At 39.6% G+C, this 16966-nt stretch overlaps 1 protein-coding gene across 3 annotated transcripts; it reads right to left on the bottom strand.

The window, feature by feature from the left end:
• Nucleotides 1–107: 107 nt before the first annotated feature.
• Nucleotides 108–12895, bottom strand: SNRPC (small nuclear ribonucleoprotein polypeptide C). 3 transcript variants are annotated; one of them, XM_070585876.1, is made up of 7 exons: nt 12531–12651; nt 12141–12183; nt 7576–7684; nt 5326–5415; nt 3360–3464; nt 907–963; nt 108–461 (listed from the first exon to the last, which is right to left on the bottom strand). In XM_070585876.1, the coding sequence occupies exons 1-7, from the start codon at nt 12536–12538 to the stop codon at nt 337–339; spliced, it is 537 nt and encodes a 178-aa protein (XP_070441977.1). In that variant the 5' UTR covers nt 12539–12651; the 3' UTR covers nt 108–336. The 3 variants fall into 3 exon arrangements, with proteins under 3 accessions (XP_070441977.1, XP_070441978.1, XP_008520948.1); XM_070585877.1 differs by lacking the exon at nt 12531–12651 and adding an exon at nt 12292–12528; XM_008522726.2 differs by lacking the exon at nt 907–963 and having other exon boundaries at nt 12531–12895.
• Between the last annotated feature and the right edge of the window lie 4071 nt (nt 12896–16966).

The raw sequence follows: 16966 nt of genomic DNA, 5'->3' as shown, positions 1-16966 counted from the left end.
ATGCAGAGGGCATGCTAAAGAGAGAATGAGCCAGAGAAACACAACTGAAATGCTTCATCTCCTTTATAATACACGAAGAATACAGAGGAGAGAAAAAAAGGAACACATTTTTAACTAAAAGAGCTGACAATTTTATTTTCACATTTCACAATACAAATGAAAACCGCTGCTTTTTTTGTCCCACCACTCCCCTCCAAAATGATTCTCTCTTTGATGGGATAGGGAGCAAGTCTTCCTTGTCAGGCTGTGAGAAAACACCCAGAGTCACAGCACCATGATCTCCTGGTGAAGTAGAACAAGTAATATAAAACGATAGAAAGAGGCTCCCCTCTCTCCTTATCTGTCTGGTCGAGTCATTCCTGGACGAGTGGGTACCATCATGGGACGGGCAGGTGGTCTCATCATTGGGGGCCCGGGCATCATTGGCATGTGGCCTCCCATAGGTGGCCTCATTCCAGGAGCTACAGGACAAAATAAAGAAAAGGAAAAAGGAGAGTCAGAAAATACTACTTATGAGAGAGCTTGATGGGACTTTCTAATTAAAGACAAAAAAGTAGCCCCCCCTGCAAAATGCTGGAAAAAAGACATACTGGACAGAAGAAATGCAACAAATCCATCACATCTGTCAATTACTTAGACATTCTCAAACAAAAAACAAAAAGGTCAACACAAGAACCATATGGGAATCATGATCTAATGATAGTAAGGGGGAAACTATTAATAGACTGTTTGCCAGAAACCACCACTGCTTTCCAGATACTAGTTCCCTAAACTGATCTTTTTTACTCACTCAGGGAAATTCTCAACTAAGTCACATGTTATTCAGTCAGCTCTTTTAATTAGCTCTATCCACCATATAACCAGGAGCTATTCATGGATGTACACAGGCACAGAGGACAGTCTTACCACTAAGCGTTTGGTCGGAGCTGTAGGAAAGGTGAGCAGGAGGCCCATGCTGGGAACCTGTCAGTAACCATACTTAGCTCAAGTCAAGAAAAATAACAGGCAATAATGTGATTTATAACAATCAGCACACACACAAAAATCTGATTTTTCTAACGCATTTTAGGAAGTATTAATGAATTTTTTAAAGTGTCTCATCAATACATCAGCCAAATAAATGAGCCAGGGAAGGGAGGGCAAGCAGAGAGGTGGAGGATGGGGAGGAACACAGGCAGTTTCACAGAACTGGTAATGTTCTACTTCCTCAGCTGGGTGTTGGGTTCACAGGTATTCATTCTATTATGCCTCATTTTCATGTTACATATTGTCTTTCTAAACATCAAATTTTAGGGGGCAGGCCCTGTGGCCTAGTGGTTAAGTTCAGCGTGCTCCACTTTGGCGGCTGGGTTTGCAGGTTCAGATCCCATGCACGGACCTACACCACTTGTCAGCCATGCTGTGGTAGCGACCCACATATAAGGTGGAGGAAGACTGGCATGGATGTTGTTAGCTCAGGGCTAGTCCTCCTCAAGCAAAAAAAGAGGAAGACTGCCAACAGATGTTAGCTCAGAGCTAATCTTCCTCAGCAAAAAGGAAAAAATAAAATTTTACCTATTTATTTTTAAGTAAATCGTTTTGATTAAAGGCTTGCAATAAATGGTTCAAGAGAAAACTATATTCACATCTGAATATAGCCTATCACAAAAAGTAAAATACAAGTATATAAAAGACACAAAATCCAACAGGTACAGAATTTTTTTAAGATCAATTTCAACAAGAACAGTGAATACTAAACTTATAAATATCTTATTAAAAAATCCCAGCATAGCATAACCTATATTCAGCATTTCTTAGAGAAAACTGATCTAGACCAAAGATTGAAAACAAGGGACCTATAAACTTGTTTTCTTTGGTCTCCAAAGTGCATTTAATTTTAATTAGTTGGCAACTAATAAGTCTAATTACTAATAAGTCAGTCTAGATTCCTTTTTTCAACTTTTTATTGTGGAAATGTCCAAACATCCACAAGAATAGGAAAAAAGTATAATGAACATCCATGTACCCATCATCCAGCTTTCACAATCATCCACCCATGGCCAACTTTGTTTATCTTATCCCCATCCATTCTTATCCCTGCCCAACCCCCAAATACTCAATTATTTTAATGCAAATTCCATAATCTTACTATTTTATCCTCGTTAAAGACAATATAAGTGGAGAAGTGGAAACACCAAGCCTGCATTCTCAAATGTCAACCACAGGCTGAAGCTGAGTTCTAGAAGCCTTCTTTAGATGTCATATATTCCCCAGTCACCACAACCCTAACCCCTCCAGGAATTTGAATTTGTGACCCTGATTTAAGAATGCAAAAGAAGCCATCCAAGTCACTTTGAATGTGTTTTGGGTTCACAAGCCAGTAAGGCAGGAACTCTTTTTATCTATACTCTCCCACCCCTCTAAGTGATAGCCACAGCAAGCACACTGAATGCTTCTGGCTGGGAAGCAACTCTTATACCTTTCTTTGCACCTTGTCTTACCAGCTGAATTGTAGGCTTCTCATGTCAGCTGTATTTACTCTAATTACATAATTTATTCTTCAAACCAACAAAATATGAGTGTGAAAAAACAACTGCTTCTCTAAAACTAAGTTGATACTTAGACTGAGGCAAATCATCCCTAAAAGGTGCTCACAGATTTGGTAGGTGAGACGATCATAAAAGACTGGAACTAGAGTGCCTCACAAGGTCTCTAACCACTTCAAAGAAAATGAAACTACAGCTGGTAAAGGATGCATTATGGGTAGTTTATTGGTTCATGCAAGAAGTATATGGTGTTCCAATTAGGAGACTCGTTCTCAAAGCAACGGCCCTGACAAAGTATCAGAAAAATTTGCAAATTAATGTACATTTAAGTTTATGTTAAAATGCTTGAGGTGTAAGTTTTTTTCCCCCGTCCTGAATAAAAGACTACCACGCCTAAGACCCTTTTCATGTACTAATTTGGCCTAGTTAAGCTGCAAGACTAAATCAGCAATAGGAGGTAGCTCTGTTCCAAATCAAAACTGAGAAAAGTAGCAGCACAAGTATATATCCACCCTTCCCTCTATCCTCCAGCGGAACAAGCTCATCTATCTTTCTCTTCGTTATAAAAGGCCACAAGTCAGGAGAAGTCAAGGAAACAGGAGGGAGGGAGAAGAAGAAAAAAAGAGGCAGCCTTACCCCGCTTTTAGTAGCACATGCTCTTTGGATACCATCCAATTAGAGTGATAAACCAAATATTTCTTTTTCTTTATCATTACAGATTCACCAAATGTAATTTGTTGCAATAACACATTTAGACAGCTAATTAAGAATTCCATTTAAATGGAGAATTACAAGACAATGGAGCATCCTAGAAGGAAAGAGATTCAAACTTACCAGGTCCCACTGGCATCATCCCAGGAGGAGGAGGACCCATCATTGGCATCATGGGCGGACCTCCCATATGAGGTGCTGGCATCATACCAGGGCGAGGAGGACCCGCTGAAATAAAGAATGGGGCCTGAGGTTAAGATATACTTATATATTACCATTTTCTGTTCTTAATGAAACAAATAGGGTCTTATGATCTGGTCCAAATTCTGTAACAAAAGACTCCTCATGGTTTCTTTTCTAACAGAAGATTCAAAAAAATCAGCATGCCACAAATCTTCAGTTACTCTATGACCAAAAAGCAAGAACAAGCCTGCCTAGATAGAAGTATAAAATTAAGTCAGGCTCCTCAGGTTAAAAAAATTCTAAGAGAGTTTAATTTTTAAAAAGGGGGTATTATACCTTCTGCAGAGCTCCTAAGAAAAAAGCTGATGTACATAAGCCGCAAGTACCTAATTTCAGATCTTTAAGAAAAAAAAAATCAAAACCTAGGTTTAAAAGATTCTTTGGAAATACAAACATGTATATGCAGAAGTATTCCTAACAGTATCATTTACAATAGCAACAATTTGGAACAACTTACATGTCCAACAACAAGAAAAGGTGAGGTGAATTACGGTACATTCATACCATAGACCTCTGCTGTTAAAAATAATGGAGTTGAGATGCTGGCCCGGTGGCACGGTGGTTAAGTTTGCATGCTCCCCTCAGTGGCCCAGGGTTCAGAGGTTTGGATCCTGGGCACAGAGATATACACTGCTTGTCAAGCCATGCTGTGGCAGCATCTCACATACAAAGTAGAGGAAGACTAGCACAGATGTTAGCTCAGGGACAATCTTCCTCAAGCAAAAAGAAGAAAGATTGGCAATAGATGTTAGCTCAGGGCCAATCTTCCTCACTAAATAATAATAATAATAATAATAATAATAATAATAATAATAGTGGACTTGAGTGCCAGCCAGTCAGGATAGAGAGAGAGAGGTGACCTGGGAGCTGCTGTGAGCAGAGACCTGACCAGGTCCCAGGATGGCAGAAGCCCAGGAAGGCTTTGGTGGGCCATGAGCGGTCCACCTGCATTAGTGTGCAAATATTATAAACAGCCTACAGAGAATACAGAGAAATGTATTTATACCCATGATTACTCATAGGATTGAGTTTAGGTCTGAGTTTAATTTCAATCTGAACCCTCCCAGGAAAGTCAAAGAACTTAAAACCTAGTTACTCAATCTCCTCCTGTCTGCCATGCAGAAACAGCAAAACTCCAAAGAGAAGAGGCCTTTGATCTACTTCACTTTCGACTATCCAATTCCCATCATTCACAAGATACATATATTGGTATTAGGTAGGTTAGAAAATAGGAAGAAAGACTGAGGAGTTTACCAGCTACTTCAATCCTCCAGTGTTGTGTTCGCAACAATAAATAATGTACTCAGCAATACCTCTTCATATATGAGCTCATCTAATCACAGGTACATTCTGAGCTTTCCACTGAATCTGTCTCAGATCCACGCCTGGGATGCCACAAATACAATATCCTACTAATAATGCAATCAGAAGATAACTCTAAAGATCCTTCAGAAATTATACCACTAAAGTTGTTTTCTATTACTATCTATGTATTCATTCAATGAGCATTTGAAAGCCAACTGTGAGATAATCTAGCAAAATCAAAAAATAACCTGGGGGCCAGCCCAGTGGTGTCATGGTTAAGTTTGCCTACTCTGCTTCAGCAGCCCAGGGTTCGCAGCTTCGGATCCCAGGTGCGGACCTAGCACTGCTCATCAAGCCACACTGTGGCAGCCAGCCACAAAAAATAGAGGAAGATTGGCACAGATGTTAGCTCAGTGACAATCTTCCTCAAACAAAAAGAGGAAGACTGGCAACGAATGTTAGCTCAGAGCCAAGCTTCCTCACCCAAAAAAAGATAATCTGCCCAGTTACACCCCTTAAGATAAAAACTTCATAAACTTACGGAGACTAGGAGGAGGTGGGATCATTGCCCCTGCAGGAGGAGGAGCAGAGAATGGAGTCGGAGGTATCTTTCCTTGTTGAAATGCAGCGGCTTTGGAGAGAGTGAGAAAAAAAAAGCACACACAGTGAATAAGAATTCAACAACCCATTTACTAAAATAATCACTTTCTTTGGCTGAGTTAATTCTGGGAGATTGGAGTGAAAACCTCCCACCTATCAATGTCTTACCAAAGAGAAGCACGTATCTTTAATACAGATGTGGTTTGTAACCAATTCAAATCATTCATAGTTTTGTTTGAAAAATGTGCAATACCTGCCCAAAGGCCAAGCTTAGTAAAACTTCTATCCTTCCTATACACGCTGTTCTGAGTCAAAACAACACACCATCTTGGTTTACCAGTTTTGAAATTAAGGCACTGAGCTAAGAGATGTGAAAGGAACAAAGATCTCAAAGCAAGAGCCTGCTCTGAGACGGATTATGATCTTAAAAAATGTCCAATACAATCAACTTTTAATTTTTCTTTCAGACAATATGAGACACAAATGAAAACAAAAGAAATTGAAGATCATTTATATTTTGTTTTAGAAAGGAATCATAAATAAATACTAAATACACACTCATAAAGTCTATTCCTGAATGTAAGCCCTACCTAATTCATGCAGTCCACAGCCCAGGCACAACCCCACTCCGCTCCACCCTACCAGGGCAAAGGAGGTCAAATCACTCAGGTAAATCACTGATAATTAATAAGAACCAGATCCAAAGAACTGACGTAGAGCAGAGATTTAGGAACAGCTATTTATAGTCCTCTGACTAGAGCCTGTACTCTATAAGGAATCATATCCCAATAAGAGCTTTTCCAGTCAAAAAGGCACCTCCCACACTCTGTGTACAAGGACAGCTTATAAAGACTGAAGAGGGAGTGGCTAAGCCATTGGCTCAGTAGCAGACTCAATATCAACACAATCATGGCCATGATGAGGTGTGTCCCTGAGGACTCCCCTCCTCTCCTCCAAAAGTCTTCCATCAAAAATGCTTACTCATCCTAAACTCTTCTGCTGCATATGAAAAATAACTAAACGAATATAATGTTAACTATTAATACTAAGAAATTTCTAACATCTTCTCAAATAGAGAAAAAAAACGTAATTTATTTTTTCAAATGAAATGAGACTATCTCTGAGATTTGCTCCTTAATAATCCAGGAGAGAGAAAGGGAGTAGATGAAGATATTCAGTGGCTCTCAATCAGGGGCAATTTTGCCCCCCTGGGGACACTGGGCAATGCTTGGAGATATTTTTAGTTGTCACAACTGAGAATTGCTACTGGTATCTAGTGGGCAGATGTTAGGGCTGCTGCTGAACATCCTACAATGCAGAGGACAGCCCCCACAACAAAGAATTATCTGGCCCCCAAAGTCAACAGTGCTAAGTCTGAGAACCGTGGTATACATAAAACAAGACTGCTGCAGCCGGGTGAAGGGAACAGGGGCAGGAGCAGCCATGGAGGTTCATTCATTAAACTTCTACTTTGTTTGGAATTTTCCATAATAGTTTGGCTTTTTTGAAAAAAATCACATCACAAAGTCCACATTTGCCTGCCAGCTCTGAGTACAATAATTGGTTTAAAAAAGGCCACATTTCGAATACACCAGGATGATCTAACGTAGAAAGGCAACATGTCCTTCTGTCAGTGACTTGGACTCAACTAGCCTAAACAACAAAAGCGTTCCTAAACAAAGAGTATGGCAGGTACCACAGGAGTCCAAAGCATACCCAGACTATTCTAGCACATCAGTTACTTCCTTTTTGATCAGTTATCTTTGCCAGGACTACAAAGAATAAGAAACTCAAAGTCTCTCAAACTCTTCGAAGATACCTACAAACCCACCCCCAACCTTTTCCTACTCTAACAGGAAAACAGTCCTAAAAACTATGGATCACGACAAAGGAGGTTTTATATAAATTTGCTACAAAATCTGGTCCACATCAATAAAAAGTATTAGGCAACTCATTCTTCTCTACCCAACTTCCCAGTCTAACCAATAACTGATTGATCTAACCCCAATAATTAATATTAATGTGTTCATATATCCCTGGGAAACCAATGACCTTCCCCTTCTTTCATTCAACACACCAGAATGCTCCTATTTACCATTCAGAATGAGTTGCTTCTGTGAAAAGCAACAGAGACAGGGACAAGAAAGAATGGGACCATTCTACCACATCAGAACAGGAGACTGAAACATACTTGTTTTGTCAATCAGGCTCTGAGCCTGCTCTTCCATCCATTTCTGATAGTAGTCTTTCACATTCTCTTTGTGTTTCCTACCACTGCAGTGTGTCTTTCTCACAGATGGCTGTAAAACAAAAACGTCATGTCACAGAAACACACTTTCAAAACTAGAAATTTTATAAAGCCTTACCTTTACATAGGTAGCCTGGCCACCTTCAGCAGCTTTAGCTCAGTGCTAAAGCATCACTTGTAAACATTATCCAACAATGTATTGTGGTAATTTATCTACTATATTTATTATCTAAACCAGGGGTCAGCAAACTATGGCCCATGGGCCAGCCACCAGATTTTGTAAAAAAAAAAAAAAAAAAAAAAGTACTGGAACACAGCCACATTCATTGGTTCATGTATTGTCTATATCTTCTCTCTACAACATCAGAGTAATTGCAAAAAGACCATATAGTTCACAAACCTAAAATAATTACAATCTGACACTTTAAGAAAAAGTTTGCAAACCCCTGATCTAGAACACAATGCCGTTTTAATGCCCTTTCTTAGGTCATTTCCTGGCAAAATAACCTGGCTTACCTACATTTAAATAACACCGTTTATCAGAATATATTCTTTTAAAGGACTATGACTCTAGAATATAGACTCTATACGATCACATCCTGACCTTTGTCTCTACCCTACTAATCCTTCTGTTCCTTTTTTTTTTTTAAGACTGGGACCTGAGCTAACAACTGTTACCCATCTTTTTTTTTTCCTACTGCTTCTTCTCCCCAAATCCCCCAAGTACATAGTTGTACATTTGAGTTGTGGGTCCTTCTAATTGTGGCATGTGGGACACCACCTCAATGTGGCCTGATGAGCGGTGCCATGTCCGTGCCCAGGACCCAAACTGGCAAAACCCTGGGCTGCCGAAGCAGAGCACGTGAACTTAACCACTCAGCCACGGGGCCAGCACCCTGTTCTTTTTTAAACAGTTTTATTGAGGTAAAACTGACATATAATAGACTCTACACACTTAATCTTTTGTTTTTTTAAGTTAACATTTACAATGAGCCAGACACCATGCTACGTACTTTACAAACAGTGTCTCAATCTTTATAAAAATCACAAGTGCACAGTACAATGGACTACTAATCAGAAAGAACTTATCACTGCTACATGCAAAGTGGATGACTCTCAAACACATGCCAAGCAAAAGAAATGAGACACACATACACAGAGTATATACTGTAAGAGTCCATTCATATCAAGCTTTAAAATCAGTAATACTGATCTTTAGTAATAAAAACCAGATCAGCAGGGGCCAGGGGTGCAGGAGATTGCAAAGGAATACGAGGGAACTTTCTGAGATGATGGAAATGTTCTCTATCTTGATGTATATATACATCAAGGTGTAATCATTTGACACGTCATCAAACTGGACACTTAAAATGTGTGCATTTAACTGAACACAAATTACAACTCAACAAAATTGATGGAAAAAAATCACAAGATTATTATCTTCTATTTATGCTTAAGGACTTGTCTCAAAACACAGAGCTGGTAAACAGGAAGCCAAGGCCTGGAATCCGGGTCTCATTCGGACGCTCCTCACGGCTGCCTACTTACCTCCTACTGGTATACCCGCTCCTCATAGGACTGCTTCAGCAGCAGCAGACATGACCAACGCTACGTGAACAAAGACTGTCTTTCCCTGTCTCCCAAACCCCTGCTGACACTAACACAACAAGGAAGCCTTAAGCGTAATAACAAAATTATGCCCAAGAACAAGCAAAAGTTCAAAAATTACAGCACTGAATGTTTTGTACATTTCAAAGTCGACCACAGGGAATTGCTTCAACCATCATGGAAATTTCCTACTGTTTTCACAGGATATCATGATAGAACAACAGTATTACAAGGATTCCTGATGTTTCTCGTAGACACTTATTATAAAGAGGGACATTTCAATTCTCTGAATTCTGACATCAGCAAGATGAGTGGGTATACGACAATCTAGTGCTGAAAAAGGATAGAAAGGCATAGTCTCCTACTAACAACTTCAGAAAATTATGACTAGGTGTTTGACCTAGAGAGGAGATTAGAGAAAAAACAAAACAAGAACAAGACTGGGGATCTACAGGCACGCTACCACCAATACCAACTTAATGGAGGGGGTCTCCTCCGGGACGACCTATAATACTATTCAGAACTATTTTTCTTCAAGAGGAACTGCCCTACTAACATGTTCCACAAATACACTAATGCTGAACTACATCTGGCTGTGTGTTAGAAAGAATTCCAAATGAAGTGAAAACAAAGAAATCATTGGCTAGGTTCCTGCAGCTACTACTCAAGATGAAAATAACCAAGAGTTCTGATTTAATCGGGTTTCTGCACAGGTAGAAAGGTAGAGAGCTGCAGTTCTCAAGGTGTGGCCCACAGATACCCAACGGTGTCTTAGAACCACCTTTCAGGGGGTCTGCAAGGTCAAAGTAATTTCATAATAAAACTAAGCCATTACTTTCCTTTTTCACTGTAATGACATTTGCACTGATGGTGCGAAACTCCTGGCACTTTAGAATGAATCAAGGCAATGACAACCCAATGCATTAGTGATCACTGTATTTTTCAATCTCATGTATTTACAGGGGGAAAAAGGCCAGTTTCACTAAGACACCTTGATGAAGCAGTAAAATTATTAATTTTATTAAATCTCAACCTTTGAGTTCATGTCTTTTTAATATTTAGGTGACAAATGGGAAGTAAATACAAAGCGCTTCTGCTGCATGCCAAAATATAATGCTATTTCAAGGAAAAGCAGGCATGCAATTGTTCAAGTTGTGAGCTCTACCAGCTGCTTCACTGACAGAACATCATTTTTACTTGAAACCAATTGAGAAACAAACTGGTTATTCAAACTTCTCAAAGATAAATGAAGTGAGCCTGTCACTTCAAGGAAAACAATAGATAGTATTTGTTGCCAATGATAAAGTTTAAGCTTTCAAAGACAAATTAGAATTTCAGAAAACCTGGTCTGCCACCATGAGCTTGTCAGTCTCCCAATACGTAAAAGCCGTTTCTGATTAGACTATGACATTAACGACTGACTTTTTATATTACATAGTTAAACGTGTCACCACTTAGAACACCTGCATAACTGAGTAAACCAATATTTTCCAAATGACCAAAGCATGTTACAAAATCATACATAATAAAAGATCCACTCGAAGTGCAAGACAGACCAGTGAATTTTAATGTAACAGAGTGTGGAAAGTTTGATATGGTTTCAGATTCCATACTGCAATTAACCACGTGTTGGATTTTGGTACAGTAATATAAAGTATTAAAGAACACTCATAATTATCTAAAAAGGCTATTAAAATTCTCTTCTTTTCAACTATATATCCATGTGAAGCTGGATTCTTCAAATAATTTGACCAAAACAACACAGTGCAACAAATTTAATGCAGAGGACGAGAATCTAGCCATCTTCCATTAAGTCAGACATAAAGAGGTTTCCAAAAAATGTTAAAACAATGCCATTCAAGGGGCTGGCCCTGTGGCCGGCTGGCTAAGTTTGCACACTCCACTGCGGTGGCCCGGGGTTTCACCGGTTCGGATCCTGGCGCGGACCTAGCACCGCTCATCAAGCCATGCTGAGGCAGAATCCCAAACAGCAGAACTAGGAGGTCCTATAACTAGAACACACAACTATGTACTTGGGTGCTTTGGGGGCAAGAAGAAGAGTAAGACTGTCAACAGATGTTAGCTCAGGGCCAATCTTAAAAAAAAAGAAATTCTTCTTAAAAAAATATCATTCTTCATACTAAAATTTTTGTTTTGGAAAACATTTATCTTTCACTGTTAAAATGTTATTTGCGTTATAAGTAAAAAGTCTGTTATTGTTACTTTTAAATTACTAAGTATTTTTTAATGAAATTTTAATTTCAAATACAGCAAGTATTAATAGACATAACTCACTAATTTTTTGTTTATACATAACAGTAATTTTTAAGAGTATAACAGGACCATGAGACAGGAAGCTTGAGAGCTGCTGGTATAGAAGCTCTGGAGTTAGACTGCTAGGCCTATCTTCCAGCTCTATTCAACTTACTGGTTTTGCAACATCCAGTCAGTTATTTGTCCACACTCTGCCTCAGATTCCTCCTCTGTAAAATGGAGATAATACTAACCTCATAGGATTATCATGAGCATTAAACACGATGACACATGTAAAGCATCTGCAACACTGCCTGACACACAGTAAATATTCAATCTTAGTTGCTGTTATTATTTGTTAAGCAGTTTTTAATCAAAGTAGCCACTTTCAAATTTAGGCCTTTCTTTCCAATTTAATCAATCAGCTTTATTATTTTGGATTTCCACTGAAAACACTCACTACTGGAAGACTAATAACTTCAAATTATGAAGACAGTTCCAGGAAGGGTGGGGAGAAAAACACCCCAAATTATTTTCTCTAAGCAGTAGCGCTTAAACCTCAGCAAGATGAAAAGCACAAACTTACACCTTAAGAAAACCCTAATTTATTACATATAACATTTTTCGAAATTGAAAACACTACTTACAGAGTCATGAGTGAGGTATGTATCGCAGTAGTCACAATAAAACCTGGAAAGAGATGGAAGGTAGAGAAAAAGAGAAGGTGACAACCACTTAGTAGATGCCCACCCACCGAAGTGCTGTTCTTTGAAGGTAAAAATAAAATAAAAGACCTACTCAGGATTCGAAGACGTCAAACAGAGCGTCCTGACATAAATCAGGCTTTTTTGTTGCCTTACGCGGAGCCGACCGCCACACTCTAAAAGGGGTATCTAGAGCTTCCGGTCTCCCTCCCGCCCCCAGACCCTCGCGCTTCCCCAGAGGCTTCAAGGGCCAGAACTGGCTCTGCGCTCCCCCCACGGGGCCACAATTCATGACCTTAACTGCGAACACCCCCAGATTCAGGCCCCACTCACTTGGGCATGGTGCTCTACAGGCCGTTAACCACTCCGTTCCGCGCCGCCCGGAAGTGACACACACAGCAAGCGCCGACGCCGAGAAACCGACGAGTCACGCGCGACTTCAGAAACCCTACCGGGTCGTCCAATCCGCTTCCCGCGCTGCGCTGCGAAGGCTTTACTCGCATCTAAGGCGAGCGAGGGGCGGGGCTTTCCTTTCCCTTCCCTCCACCTATAGGAAGGCGGGAACCGGGAGGAACAAGGGTGCCTTAGGTTCAATCCGCTTCTGTTTCATCTTGACTGGACGCTTCCGGAAGCCTGTTATTCATTCTGTCAACAAATATCTAATGATTGCTTGCTCTGTGCTAGGCACTGTTATTAATGCTGAGAAGACAGCAGTGACCAAAACAAAAATCCTTGCCCTCATGGAGTTGACATTCGAATTGGGGAGAACAATGATAAAGTCAATATGTAGCAGGTTAGGTGGAGCCAAGTACTGGGGGAGAGGGGGAAAATGAAGCAGGGAAGAGGGGAGTTCAGCTTTAAGCAAGACAGTCAGAAAAGCTTGCTGGGGAGGTGACAACTGAGAAATAATGAGTTTCTTAAGGCAGTAAAGCCAGGCGCAAGCTATTTACATACCGTCGCTTTTTTGAGTCTCATTAACCACAGGAGATAGTAGGATCCTCAGTTTCGAGTCCCGTCTCACAGCTTTCTAGCTGTGCTGCTTGCACAAGTTATTTCATTTTTCTGAGCTTCAGTTTCCTCGTCTGAAAAATATGGGTAATAATTCTTACTTGTGGGGTTTAAGGCAGAATTAAATGTGGAAATGCTTGTAAAGTGTTTAGTACAATGTCTGTATATACTAAGCCCTCCACACGTGGCAGCTATCTTTAGACTGGAGGAAACTGATAGAAGTAACTTGTCCACAGAAATAACCTGTTCTAGCAACACCACCAAACTTCCAGCCTGCTCTATCAGATTCCAAAATGGCCTCACTCCTCCTTCAGAAAACAGATATAAGTATTAGGAACTGGAGGAGAGACTTTTGATTCTCCTACTCCACATTCTCTGATAGTGGAGTTGCAACCAAAATAATACTGATTGCTACTTTATTTGAATGTTTACCATGTCCTAGGTGCTTTAAGTGCATTAATTTATTTTATCTATTCAATACCCAGTATTATTCGCATTTCAGATGAGGAAACTGCACTCTAACAAGATTAACTGTACCACAAAGATTACTTCCTGGTCTTAAAAGAAAAGTTAGCTGCACAATGAAGTTGTCAGGCCTTTACCACTCTAATAGAGTAAATCTTAGCATTATTAATGGAACAATCAGATATTATGTGTCTCCTGCTGAGATGCCAACATTAAGTAGACACTATCAACTGTGATGTGTTCTTACCAAAAATGTTTAACTTGGATCTGATCAAGTTTATAGGATAAAGTAGAGGAAAGCAAAAGGCAGCAAACAGATTGAAAAGGTGGGACATTCTGCAGGACAACTGGCCTCTTTCACAAAGTCAAGAAAAGGTGTCATTCCAGATTAAAATATTTTAAGAGACAAAACAACCAGATGTAGCGTATTGTCCAGGGTTAGATCCTAGTTTGGACAAACCAGCTATAAAGGACATGTGAGGGGGTACTGTCTGGGTCTTAACATTGCAGTTCTAGAAACCCACCTTTGTGCAGGCACCCTGAGTCGATTCTTCTCAAGGGAATGGGTTCATTAATTATGTTTTGATTTTTCCCTAATTTCTCCCTGTGCTGATCTGGACCCATTTTGCCTCAAACCTGTTCGTCATCTTTCCTCTTTATCTTTTCAGTATAGTGGTGGTGGGCTGACATGAAGGCTGCGTGGTCTGGACTCCTATGCTGTTTGGCCGCCAGGCTGAGTTGCTGGGCTCTATCAATGTGAGGCACTTTTGGAGATTGGAGGGATTGAAGGAAAAAACAGAGTATTCTCACCCCACCCCCAACCTCAGGCTGTCTCCTCCTACCTGCCTGGCTCCAACTTCTAGCAGATGATCACAGCCCCCGGGCTCTGGTAACATGATGTCCTTCATGTGTAAGGGTCCCTCCAGTGTAAGGGTGCCAGTAACTTCTTGCTCTTGCTCATCTCTGGGCTACTTCACTGTTCTCTGTTTCACTTTTTATATCTGCCAACACATATATAACCAGTTCTCTGAATTAAATTCTCTCTGTTTTAAATACCTAGAGTGGTTTCTGTTTTCCAGGACTCAGAGGGGATCTTACCTCCAAGTTCCAAGGGGTATCTCCCCCATGTCTTGCCCATGGGCCCTATTATCTTGTAAAGTAGTGCTTTTCACACTTTTCTTCTGAGTGTTCCAGGCAACTGAGAGAATTCATTTGTTACCCTCATTTCCCTAGGTCTAGGGTCAAAATCCCAAGGGTTCACCTGAGCTTGAAATGCCCTTGAACTCGTGTGGTGTCTTAAAAACTCACAATATTTCACTTTTTCCTTAGGTATTTTACGCTTAAAATGTATTTTATTTATTTATTTTTGAATAGGTAACTAATACACATGGTGGAAAATTAGAAAAGCACAAAGGAATATGTTCCCCAGCCACAGCTCTAATACCAGTTTCTTAAATATCCTTCCAGAGATAGACTATACATATGCAAACATAAACGTATGTTTCCTGATTCTATTTTACAAATGCATAGTATTTCATTGTATGGATACACCTCAATTTATTAACCAGTCTCTATCAATGAACACAAATTCTTTCTTGTCTTTTGCTATTACATTGATGTTGCAGTGCATAGTTAATTCGTACATATGCAAATATATTTGTAGGATAAATTTGTAGAAAAAGTGAAATTACTGGGTTAAAGAGCTTTGCATTTGTAATTTTGAAAAATACTGCCAAATCACCCTCCATTGTAGTTGTACCTGAGAGTGCTTTTTTTTTTTTTGAGGAAGATTAGCCCTGAGCTAACATCTGCCGCCAATCTTCCTCTTTTTGCTGAGGAAGATTGGCTCTGAGCTAACATGCGTGCCCATCTTCCTCTACATTATACGTGGGACACCTACCACAGCATGGCTTGACACGCAGTGCCATGTCCGCACCTGGGATCCGAACCAGCGAACCCCGGGCCGCCGAAGGGAAACGTGCACACTTAACCACTGTACCACAAGGCCAGCCGGTGAGAGTGCTTTTTCATCTTTTCAATCTGATAGGTTAAAATGGCATTGTATTATAAATTTAATTTGTGTTTCTCTTGTGTATAAACTTGAGCATTGTTTCATATGTTTAAGAGTCTTAAAGAGTCTACGTCTTCTATATAGACTGGCTTTTCATGCCCTTTGCCTCTTTGTCTTAATAGTCTCATTATTTTCTTTTTGATTTGTGGAGAACTCTTTATACATTAAGGAAATTAACTTTGCCTGTAATATGAGTTGCAAATATTTTTCCATTTGTTGTTTGGCCTTGGCTTTATTTGGGGGGATTTTTATCATGAAAAAAATTTTAACTTTATCTGTTGGTCAAACTGATTTATCTATTCCTTTACAGTTTCTGGGTTTTATGTCATACTTAGAAAGCCTTCCCCTCTCTGAGATTTTTTTTAAAATTCTCTAATATTCTCTATATTTCTTTTATTGTGTCATTTTTTTCATGTTTATATCTTTTATCTTTCTGGAATTCATTTTAAAGTCGTGTGGAATAGAGATCTAACCTAATTTTTATTTTCACAAACAGCAATCCAGTTATCCTAGCACCAGTTGTTGAATAATCCATTGTTTTTCCTACTAATTTGAAATACTACTTTTATTGTATTCTAAACTCTTCTATAAATTCTGTTTCATTTCTGGGTTCTTAGTCTGTTTCATTGGTTGATCTGTTAAGGTACCTCTACCAATCATTTCAGTTGTTACAGCTTATATCTTATTTATGGTTATTTTAATATAAAAGTATTTTCCAATTACCCAGTTAAATTACTTAACTTTATCCCTTCCTAAAAAAACATCTTACAGCAGTGACTCATGTGTTACATTTTTCACGTGGTTTGACACATCATCTGGTACACTGTTGTATATCACTGTAGGGTAGAGTTGTCAGCTAAATATACAATGCCCAGTTAAAGTTGAATTTCAGATAAACAATTAATAATTTTTAGTAGAAGTATGTCCCATGCAATTTTTTGTATATCTGGAAAATCTACTATAGAGTACTCTATTAAAAATTATTATTTTAGTGGCCGGCCCCATGGCCAAGTGGTTAAATTTGCATACTCCACTTCAGCGGCCCAGGGTTTGGCAGATATGAATCCTGGGCACAGACATGGCACCGCTCATCAGGCCATGCTGAGGTGGTGGCCCACATAGCAGAACTAGAGGGACCTACAGCTAGAATATATAACTATGTACTGGAGTGGTTTGAGGGGAAGAAGAAAATAAAAAAGAGTAAGACTGACAACAGATGTTCACT

This window comes from Equus przewalskii, chromosome 19, assembly GCF_037783145.1.
Source record: "Equus przewalskii isolate Varuska chromosome 19, EquPr2, whole genome shotgun sequence".
In the NCBI taxonomy this organism is placed as follows: Eukaryota; Metazoa; Chordata; class Mammalia; order Perissodactyla; family Equidae; genus Equus; species Equus przewalskii.
Note: the sequence above shows the minus strand (reverse complement) of the source record. Positions and strands in the feature narration are given on the sequence as shown.

Coding starts and splice junctions, on each gene's coding strand:
- SNRPC (XM_070585876.1), bottom strand. Junction 7,685..12,140: donor CATACCTCACTCATGACTCT/GTAAGTAGTGTT, acceptor TTTGTTTTACAG/CCATCTGTGAGAAAGACACA. Junction 5,416..7,575: donor GAGCCTGATTGACAAAACAA/GTATGTTTCAGT, acceptor CTCTCTCCAAAG/CCGCTGCATTTCAACAAGGA.